Genomic DNA, 11,333 nt, shown 5'->3' on the forward strand with positions numbered 1-11,333 from the left:
ATGCTGAAATCAACTGTCCTCTCTTTAACTTTTCTTCAGCTAATTCAACCAATGTCTCATCAAGAAGTCTTCTTGATTGGATTAGTTCACCTTCAGTTTGTCTAAAGACTCCTTGTATGAGTTGATTTCTCTCAATCTGAAGTGTCTGCATCATATCCTCCAGTCTGATAAACTCTTGAATTCTCTCTTCCTGATTGTCTCCACCATGGATGGTTGAAGAGATCTCATCTGTTCTGGATGCAGTCATGGCGATAGCCACTTCCAGCCTCTATTTTTTCACAAGGATATATTCAAATTTAAACCTTAGATCCTCGTAGGAGCACACAACTTGTTCCAGCTCACTCACTTCATGGATCACTTGTTCAGAGGAAGAAGCTCCAGAATCTTCTACACCATTTCCGGTGAAGAGGAATTGATTCTCAGCACCTGAGCTTGAAGATTCACTTGAGAAGGTGTCTGACAGAGGACTGAGAACATCTGTGTCCCAGTCAGCAATCTCTTTCCCTTCATACAGCTGCTCAACTACATTTTTATCGGAGAAGGTTTGGAATGCTGAAGAACTGCATGGGTCACCTGCCATTCGTGTCTTCACGAGCTCTTCTTCCGGATATGAGGAAACGGTTGATCCATTCTCAACTGGATCTTCAGGAACACGAGTTGCCTTCTCTTGTTTGTCCTCCTCATTATTCTTCTTCCATTATTCTTCTTCCATTGATTTCTCAACTGGATCTTCATGAATAATTTGTTCAAGCTCCTTTGATGATCGCCTCAAATCATTCTCAACAACTTCAAGAAAAGACCGCAGCTTTGTCTTTTCTAATTGTAGAAGTTCTATTTTTCTTATCAGTCTGTTGTCTTCTACAATCCTCTTATCCATGTCTGCTTCATCTGGGAAGTAGAGGATGATCGTTTCTTGATCAAACCAAACTTTTCTGATCTCCTTCTCTAATCTCCAATTTTCCCTAATGAGGTCTTCAAAAATATTTCTCAAGTCTTAGTATTTATGCATGACTTGATCATACTCACTTGCTTCTCCCCGAGGTGAGTATTTAGGACTCTCATTTTCTTCAGGGAAAACAAATGAATCGTCAGAATCAGAATTCAGGGATCCAATTTCAAGGTCGTTGACTCCACGGAAGTAGATGTCGATGTAGTCGCTTGCAGAGTCTTTAAAGTTTCTGGCCATAAGAGAAGAGAGGAGAAAGAGAGAAGAAGAAGGAGAGGGGAACACAAGACACATTGGAAATAACAAATAAAGTTTTGAAAACAAGAAAACCCTCTTTGAAGGATCTAGTTCAGTAAGAACGAGGTCAGAACAGTTTGTTCTTGCAAACAACCTGCTCTGATACCAATTGTTGAGATCCCGGAGGGTTGTCTGACAGGTGTATGGGGGGGGAGGAGGAATACACCTGTAGGCTATTTTTCGCAAATAAAAAAAACTTAACCAGATTTCACTTGGAAATAGATTAAAGACTGATATTGAAAAGTCTTCAGTAATATGACATTAGTCGTGCACTGGGCTTAACTAATGTCCACGTAAAACTTCAATCTATAGTTTGTTAAACAGAGTAGAGTTATTAATCTCCTTGACTATCAGTTGAGTCTTCAGTGAGATCAATAACTCAGCAGCGGAATAAAAACTTAATGCGAATAGCCTTTAGAAAAGGTTTGTCACTTGTAAAATCCTTAGTTACACTTTTCAGTTAGTCCAATTCAGTTGAAAATAGTTTAAGCACAAGCAAATGAATAACTGAACGCAGATAAAGAACACAAGAATTTTTACGTGGTTCGGAAATAACTTCCTACTCCATGGCCAGATGATTAGTCTGACAAACACTATGGGCTTATGCCTCAAGGTGCACAGCAAACACACCAATCAACTATGAATTGGATTTTTTACTTAGCACGCCCTGACACTCTCGTATCCAATCAGCATAGTTGCTAAGGACTTTGGAGACAGAACCCTTGGTCTGAACTCCCTCTTGGCTTTCTAGGAGCCAAGGTAACCGAACTGTTTAGTTTGCTGGTACTAAACAGCAACCACTTGGCTTACCCGGTGCCAAGAAACTGAACTGTTTAGTTTGCTGGTACTAAACAACAACCATTTGGCTTAACTGGTGACAAGGAACCTTCTGTTTAGTTTCTTGGTACTAAACAACCACTCAAACACACTTTTCTCTCAGTTGAAAAGGGTTCGGACTCTTCCAACTAAGACTACTGAGAACAGGCTCTCAAGTAATCCATCATAGGCTTAAGATAAAACAAGAGGTGCCTAGTTTATTAAGAGAGTTTAGGTAATCAGCTAGACTGATTTTAAAACGTTTAATTACTCTCTTCTTCGATTCGAAATCTATATATCTATGAAAATAGTGGCTCTCAAATTTGATAGAGCTTCAGCGTATGTCTTCGAATCGGCAAAGATTGCTTGGCGTTCCTCAAGCTCTATTTATAAACGAAGTCTTGAATAGATCCGTTGGAAAGATGGTCTTCAGGATTTCTACCGTTGTGAGAGGATGTCGCTTCTTGGGCTGAGGTGGCAATCTTCAGATACTCCTTTTGACAAATATTTGAAATGTCTTGTCCTTAGAGTATGGTGTTTCTATATCTTTACACGCAAATGGAGGCTCTGGTACTTGCAAGGACGATCTTCAAATCTTCGGTATTTAATGTTGTTGTACTTGAGCATTTAATGCGGCGTGTCTGATACTCTTTAATTCAGTCAGATGAATAATGTTGACTGTTGCTTGATTTAAGCTTCAGTTCAATGCTGATACTGCATTGCAAGAATATCTTCGACTGATGACCGATGTTTTTCAGTAGACGCGTTCTTCAGTGATCCTTTGCAAGAGGCTTCAGTCAGGTTGTCTTCAGTCTTCGGTCTTCAATCAGCTGAGCTTTAGTCATTGTAGCTTCAGTCACGACTTGAGGACTAAAACACTTGAGTCTATAAGAGAGAAATAAACAAGAGAAGCTTTACAGATGATTTTGGTATCATCAAAACTAGGGCGGGATATTTCATTTATTTTTCGACAATTATGATCTGCGCTGATCATAAGAATTAATTCATTTGAGGCTCATCTTTATTCCTTGTATTTGATCCATGGACTGGCCCAAATAGTCTCCTGAACCTACTAGAAGAAAATAAATCCAGTTCATTAAATAGACCAAAACATTGTATTTATAATTATAAATACAATTATCTACTCTCGGAACAGAACACAAGTAAAATCATAAAATTAGATTTCTGTGAGAGCAGAAAGAGAAAAGGCGTCGTTTTTTGAGCTGTGTTATTTTCTCCGGAAATCTTTGGAGTTCGCCATCCATCCGACATTATTGATTGAGTGGGATATAGTTGAGAAGGTCAAAGATGGAGTCTGCCTTGGATGATCTATGTAGTCAATTCGCAAGTAAGTAATTCTCACTTCAATATGTAGTATTTAAACTAATAGGATCATGCTAGAAATTAATCGATGTATGATGAATTATGATAATCCGAGAAACGATCCTATGGGCAATCTTAAAATTGGTATCAAGTCCAGAATAGTTTTCTTGGCTCTGTCTGATAATTTATGTTCGATTAAAATATGTGTGTTTTTATTTTATTTTATTTGTCGTTGTTCTTCGTGGCTTCTTGATTCGTGGGATACGTTGTTTTGACATTGTAATTATTTTTTCGCCACAAGAAAATTCGTGTTTAGATTATATTTTCGATTGTAATTGTTTTTTTTTGAATTCTAATATATTTTTAGGAAAAAATGACACGAATATCCAGCCTATCACAAGTAACGATGCAATTCTGGCCGAATTCTGTGAGGACTGTCACGCGCATTGCTGCATGGAGAAGCTTTCTTTGTGGCTGATGTGTTTTTAGAACACATTACCGATTCACCGCCTTCGAGCTCAATGGCATCGAGGGCTGGGAAACTTTTAACAAATTGAGCCCATTCAGGATAAATTCCATCTGTCAAATAATATCCTCTGTCACATGACGTACCATTGACAGTGAAATTAATTTGTGGGGCAATTACTTTTAGGATATCATTGAATAAGGGTGATCCATGAAGAACATTTATATCATTACTAGACCATGCTTGCCAAAAAAAAAAAATGCCATATCCATAAGTCTGCATATGTGATGGATTCAAGAATTATAGCCAGGATACCATAATCGCATTGAGTATATTGGGCTTTCCAAGCAACGAGACAATTTCTCCATTCTCAGTGCATACAGTTGAGGCTTCCTAATATTCTTGGGAATCCACGTCTTTGCTCATGAAGTTGAAGCAAATGTTGAATGTCAGCTTCATTTGGACTTCTCAAGTATTGAGCCCCGAATACATTGATGACACATTGACAAAAAATACCTAGACAATTCAAAACTGTTCTATCGCCCATCTGAATATACTCATCGAGTGAATCACCCGGACACCTATATGATAATTGACGGATAGTTGTTGTGCCCTTTTGGAGTGTGGATATTGAACTCAATCTTAGTGATTTTCCAATGCATGAGCAATACGAAGGAATAATTCTCTACTCATTCGAAATCAACGATGAAATATAACAACACCAAATGTCAGAATGTCAAAGAATTAATCATTCACAAGCTTCACATACTCGCTCCACATATTTTCTTCGAGTTTTTCTTGATGAGTTTGCAACTTCTTCTGCTTCTTCTTGATCAGCCATGACAATCAATTCTTGTTCGATATCGTCTTTAGTCGTTTCACGTATGAAATTCTTCGACATTTCTCTTATTTCATGTTCAGTTGGTGAATTAGACATTTTGAAAAAAAAATTATTATGTAGAGATATGAGATCTAAATAAAAAATTTGCGTCGGCACATTCAGATATGTGTGAGAACAAGTTATATTTATAGGCAAAAGCAACAAAATTAATTCATCAATTAAAAAAAAACAAATACTAGATTCCCTTTGTGCAAGAGCCGTTGAAACATACTCCCTCCGTCTCACTATAAGTGAAAAAAACTTTTGAGTACATAAGTTAAAGAAAATGTGTAAATTGGTTAAAAGTGGTAGGGCCTACACATTTTTAAGGATTAAATTTTGTCATTTATGAAAATGTGTCATTTATAGTGGGACAACCCAAAATGTAATACATGCACTTTTAGTGGGACGAAGAGAATATACTATATTATCAATATCAATCCATTATAAAAAACAACAGTTAAATTCCTTAGACATGAACAAAACAGTTTGACAGGAAATCTTGTTGTTAACTGAAAGATTGTTGACTGATACTGAATGAGTTTGACAGAGAAGAGCAGTTAAACTACAGAACTTTGACTGATATCCAAAAAGGGACTTCAGTTAGGTTTTGAAACAGAGGAGTGTTATGAATCTTACTGATTATCTAAAGATTTATCAGTTAGACTAATAACACTGGCAGCGGAAAAACTTAAACTAAGCACGTTGTCAGGAGTTTGGTTTCACTTTGCAATTAATCAATTTCTGTTAAAAAGAAGTTTGTGCACAGATAAGAAAGTAAAACTGAAAGAGAAAAACAACAAATGATTTTTACGTGGTTCGGAACAAGTTCCTACATCCACGGTCAGTTAAACACACTGACAATCACTCTGGGCATGTGCTTACGGGTGCACAGCCAACCTTAGACTAAAAATACAATTTCCAGTACCAACACTCTGAGTTGGATTTCTCGCTCACTCTTAGCACGCTAAGACATAAGTGCCTTTTCCAACGGGTGGCTAAGATCTCTTGGAGTCAGAACACTGGTCTGAACTCATCTCTACTTAAACTCTCTTTTCTCTTGGGTGAAAAGGGGTTTGAAGTACCAACTAGATTACAGAGAACATGCTCTCTGTAATCAGAAAATTAGGCTTTGGATATTACAAAGAATTTTCCTAAGGAACTAAGAGAATGTATGAAATCAGAGAACTGATTTTGGCTTTGAAAATTCTCTTCTTCGATTCAAAATTTTGAAGGCAGTGAATAGCTAAGTTGCGATTTAGGCAGAGTTTCAGCTTGTGCGTTTGAATCGGTTAAAAATATAGTGTTCCTCGAGCTCTATATATAGGAGAAGTCTTGAATAGATCCGTTGGCTGAGGTGGTCTTCAAGAATTCATCCGTTGTGAGAGTAATTTGAATTTGGTTGAGGCTTCAATCTTCGAGGTTCCTTAATTTGGTGAAGAACGGCGTCTCAGGTACAAGAGGTAAGGCGCTTCTGAAAAGTTATCACCAAAAAGGAATACTCTGCAAAGAAAGGACGATCTTCAATATCTCTGCATTTAATGCGGCTGTACTTGAAGGTACGTGGCTTCCTTTATACTCAGGAGTTTCAGTCCGAGGAAGAATGCCAACTGATACTTGACTTGAGTATCAATCCGCTAAATCCACGTGGCATGCATTATTACTTAAGCCATAACTGATTCTTCAGTAAGCAACTCTTTCAGTCAAAACGTCAGTATTTGACTTGGCCTTTTCATAGCTAACTTCAGTTGAGGTCTTCAGTCTTCACTCTTCAGTCTTCAGAACACTAGATAAAGTAGAAAATGAACTACAACGCTTGAGTTCGGAAAGTTCTAGTCTATTACAAAGAAATCCTAAGGATTTTGGTATCATTAAAACTAGGGATAGGATATTTCATTAAGTTTCCAACACATGTGATTGCGTGAAGAAAACATTCAGCTTGAATTATTTTCAAATTTTAAATTAGTAAGAGCATTTTGATAAGAATTTATATATTTTGACTAAAATTCTTACCTTAAATTTTAAGTACTATTGACCCGGTAAAATGACTATTATACCTTTTTTCATGTTAGGATGTATTTGCTTTTTATCTTTCTAAGTGACAAGCTAAAATTTATTTCGAATTATAATATATTTATCTCACTATTTATAAAGTAGTATGAAACTATAACACCTTTATTTAAATATAAAATTATACATTGTTCAAGGAAAATTATGTTGCCTGAAATCTTTGTATAGCCTAACTAAATTTTTTGTTAGATCAAAACAATTTAAATGCATAAATAATACTATGATTAATCACCTATAAATACACGAACTATACCCAAAATTTGATTTTTAACCAAATCATATTTTTGGTAAAAAAAAATACACTTTTATATTTTTGAAATTTGACTTGAGTCGAAAGTTCGCCGGCTAATGACTTGATTGTTTGAATTCTGATGAGCAATCTGAAGGTACCAATGGAATGCTTTTGGCGGTATCTTTCTAATGATACTTATATTGTTGGTTTTTGGCCACCAAAAGAGGTAAAGAAAATGACATGAAAGTTGATATGATGAAACTCTATATATATATATATTTTTTTTTCTGACTACTTTGGGTGACCAAAACCCAATAATATAAGCAGAAAGATAACGTTAAGAACTTTCTAACAGTACCTTCGAATTGTCCATCAAAATTCAGACAATCAAATTATTGGTCTACATATATTTAGAGTTAGGTCAAATTCTAAAGATTTAAAATTAATTTATTTTTTGACCAGAAAAAAAAAAATAACTAAAAATTAAATTTTGGATATAGTTTATAGGCAATTATTTCAAAAATAATAAATGAAATTTGTCGCTCAACAAACTTGAGAATGCATAGAGTAAGATAGAGTGATTATAGACTTAACAAATTGATTTGTGTTCATTATGAATTTGTGTTCAACATCAAAATGTATCTTTGGAGAATCCGGTCAGGGCGCCATTTTCCAAACCTCAAAATTCTTGCTTCATTTCACTCCCACCAAATCAAGATTTCTTCCCCACAGCCACAGTCACAGCCACAGCATGAAATCCCAGCAGCAGAGCCCAACGAAATTGAAATCATCGGTGTATCCAACACCTTCCATTGGACAAGATGCATCCACAAGCTATGCACGGTCGACGGCGACGCCGATGCCGCCCTCCGCCTCCTGCACCAGCTCCGCCGCCGCGGATTCCAGCCCGACTCCCTCAACATCAGCAGCATCATCCACGCTCTCTGCCACGCCAGACGCTTTGAAGAAGCCCACGACCGCTTTCTCGCCTTCATTTCCTCCAACTGCGCCCCCGACGAGCGCACCTGCAACGTCCTCATCGCGCGCCTCCTTGACGGAGGAGATCCCCACCGCACATTTGGCGTGATCAACGCGCTGGTCGCAGAGAAGCCGGAGTTTGTGCCGTCTTTGGTGAATTACAACCGTTTGATTGATGGATTGTGTAAATTGAGGAGATTGGGATCCGCTCATTTGATGTTTTACCAAATGTTAATGAGGGGGCATTGTCCTACTGTTGTCTCGTACACCACTTTGATCAATGGGTATTGCGCGATTGGGGACATGGAAGCTGCGCAGAAGCTGTTCGATGAAATGTCTGAGAGGGACGTGCGCCCTAATGCGCTTGCTTACTGCGCTTTACTTGGTGTGGTTTTGAAGAGAAGGGAGTTTGAGAAAGGGAAAGTCTTGATAGGAAAAATTTGGGAGGTCATGGAATGCACCTACGAAGTGAAAGTTAATGGTGCAGCATTTAGCAATGTGATTGATTGTTTGTGTAGAGAAGGGTTGTTTCATGAGGTGTTTAACATTGCAGAACATATGCCACAGGGAAACAACGTTCGCGAAGAGTTTGCTTACGGGCAAATGATCGATTCACTGTGTAGGTTCGAGAGGTACAATGGTGCTGCGAGAATTGTTTATATAATGAGAAAGAGGGGATTTGCTCCAAGTTCAGTTTCATATAATTCAATTGTTCATGGTCTATGTAAGGATGGTGATTTCTTGAGGGCTTTTCAGTTGCTCGAAGAAGGCATGAGTCATGGTTACTCGCCTTCCGAGTTTACTTATGCAATCTTGGTTGAGGGTCTTTGCCACCAATGTGAAGTAGCTAAAGCAAACCAAGTGCTAAACGTGATGTTGAGTAAGCAAGGCGTGGACGCGGCTAGGATATACAATATCTATTTGAGGGCTCTTTGTCGTATGAATAACCCTTCGGAGCTTCTAAACGTGCTTGTTCTGATGCTCCAGACCAACTGCCAGCCTGATATCATTAGCCTGAACACTGTGATAAAGGGGTTTTGCGAGGTGGGAAGAGTCGAAGAGGCTTTACAGGTGTTGAACGATATGATCACGGGTAAATTTTGTGGTCCAAATGGGGTGACCTTCACTACTATTATGCAGGGACTTCTGAACGCGGGTAAGGCTGAAGAAGCACTGAAATTCTTGATTCATGTGATGCCGGAGAAGGGTCTCCCCCCCGGTGTGGTGACGTACAACGCTGCGCTTCGTGGATTGGTTAAACTCGGGCGAGGCAGAGAAGTTATGCAAGTATTGGGTCATATGGTATGTGGTGGGGTGGCTGCTGATTGCGTGACTCACACGATCATAATTGAAGGGCTGTGTGAGCTGTGTTGGATCGATGAAGCTATCAAGTTTTGGAGCAAGGTGGTGTGGCCTTGTGGAGTTCATGACAACTTCGTGTATGCTGCTCTGCTGAAAGGGCTTTGTGGTGCAGGGAGATTTAGTGAGGCGTGTCACTTGCTGTATGAACTGGCAGATTGTGGAGTGGCTGTGAACAATGTGAACTACAACATTGTGATTGATTGTGGTTGCAAGTTGGGATTGAAGAAGGAGGCGTATCAGATTGTGGGCGAGATGAGGAAGAATGGCATGAGGCCCGACCCAGTCACGTGGAGAATATTGGATAAATTGCACCATGCAGTTGGAACAAACCAACTTCAACTCATCTGAGGCCGTTTCTGATCATTTTCTATCAATGGGCTTTTTTTTTCAATTAATAATATTGAACAAAATATTTAAAAATTATGTACCTGTAAATTTGAACCCAAGATTTTTAATTTTAGACACTAACCAATCTATGGCTTGACCAGCACTGTCAATATCAATGGGCTTTTGGTTCTTCAAGGATGAATGTGTGAAAGACTTACGCTTGTCGATGTTAGATTTTTTGGTGGAAGATCAAGATCCTACCGCACTTGGAGACAACAATGACATATCTATCTTAATTATGCCATCTAATTTTTGTCACGGATTTTAATGAAAAATTATTGTGTATGTTAGTGGAGAAATAATTCGACAATGAGTATATTGTTGACTTGATAATCAGTAAATAAATGCAAGTCATGTACATTTATCTAATTATGTATATGAAATAATGTTTAAAAATAAAAAAAATATCAAATAAAAAATAAATATTTAATGATTTTGACAAATAAAATTACGAATTATTTTAAAATTGTAATTTTAACGTGATTTTTAAAATACAATATATTAAATCACCATATTTTCAATTTTTACAATTTCGTTTCCCTAATTTTTTTCAAGTGAGAGTCTAACCAAGTTACCGCGAATAGACCTAAGAATGACATGACAAAAAATTTAAGGAGAATGCCACAACAAAAGAACATGTAAAATTGCATGTCTTTGACAACACTTCGACACCGAAAAAAAAAATCGAAGGGATAAAATTGTAAATAATTAAAAATGTGTCAATATATAAAAATAGCCACTTTCATATAGTAAAAATAAATTTTAGCCTATAGGATAAAAACATAAAATTTTAGCCAGTTTTTGCGTGAAAAGACTAAAATGCCCCTCCTTAAATATTTGTAATTTCTCTTTCTCTGTTTGTAGCGCTCTCTTCTCTCTTCTCTCTCTCTCTCGAGGCGATTCACCGCCAGATTTCCGCCCATTCCTTCACCGCCATTCACCTCCGTGAAGACTAGGGTTCTTTGCGCCCCGTCGCCGACTTCGTCGTCCGCAACAGAGTTGGCGATTCCGGCGGCGTGGTGGTCGCAGCACCACCGCTGGCGAAGATCTCCCATTTTCTCTCTCTCGCGGACAGATCGAAGCTGCACCGATCTGTTGATCTGAGATGAGAGTAGATCTGAGAGAGAGCTATGAGGAGAAGGAGGGGTGAAAGGCGGCGATTGGCCTTATCGGCTGATGCGGTCGCCGGGGGGAGTCCTGGTGTTGGTGTTTGCGGAGGGTAGAGAGAGCAGAGGAAGGCAAGGCACGCGGCGGTGCCGTTGCTGCCCGGCCACAGTCAGGCGGAGGCGGCAGTGCGGCTGGTGTCGTGTCGCCGCCAGAGTCAGAGGGTGGCCAGCGCGCCGCTTGGTCCTTTTTATGTATGTGCAGGTGGTTGAGCAGAAAGAGAGGAAGTCAAGGGGAACGAGGGTGGCGGCAGCCGGCGACTGTTCGCGGCGGCAGACGTTGAAGGGCGGAGGAGATGGACGGATTCCGTGAGAGAGGGAACTGGCAGTGTGCGTGTGGGTGATATGTTGAATTTAATTCACAACTGAGATTGTTGATTCGAAGGAATTGTTGTATTTTGATTGTAGATTGA

General features: G+C 38.8%; 1 protein-coding gene across 1 annotated transcript; it reads left to right on the top strand.

Annotated features, from left to right (window-relative positions):
• The first annotated feature begins 7,563 nt into the window (after positions 1–7,563).
• LOC131018406 (pentatricopeptide repeat-containing protein At3g18020) lies at positions 7,564–9,892 on the top strand. The gene has a single exon (XM_057947132.1). It carries the CDS (start codon positions 7,667–7,669, stop codon positions 9,716–9,718), a length of 2,052 nt encoding a protein of 683 aa, XP_057803115.1. The 5' UTR covers positions 7,564–7,666; the 3' UTR covers positions 9,719–9,892.
• The last annotated feature ends 1,441 nt before the right edge of the window (positions 9,893–11,333 follow it).

This window comes from Salvia miltiorrhiza, chromosome 1 (assembly GCF_028751815.1).
Source record: "Salvia miltiorrhiza cultivar Shanhuang (shh) chromosome 1, IMPLAD_Smil_shh, whole genome shotgun sequence".
In the NCBI taxonomy this organism is placed as follows: domain Eukaryota; kingdom Viridiplantae; phylum Streptophyta; class Magnoliopsida; order Lamiales; family Lamiaceae; genus Salvia; species Salvia miltiorrhiza.

Bases quoted from the DNA above. Each gene is read 5' to 3' on its own strand.
- LOC131018406 (XM_057947132.1), top strand. From the start codon at position 7,667: ATGTATCTTTGGAGAATCCGGTCAGGGCGCCATTTTCCAAACCTCAAA.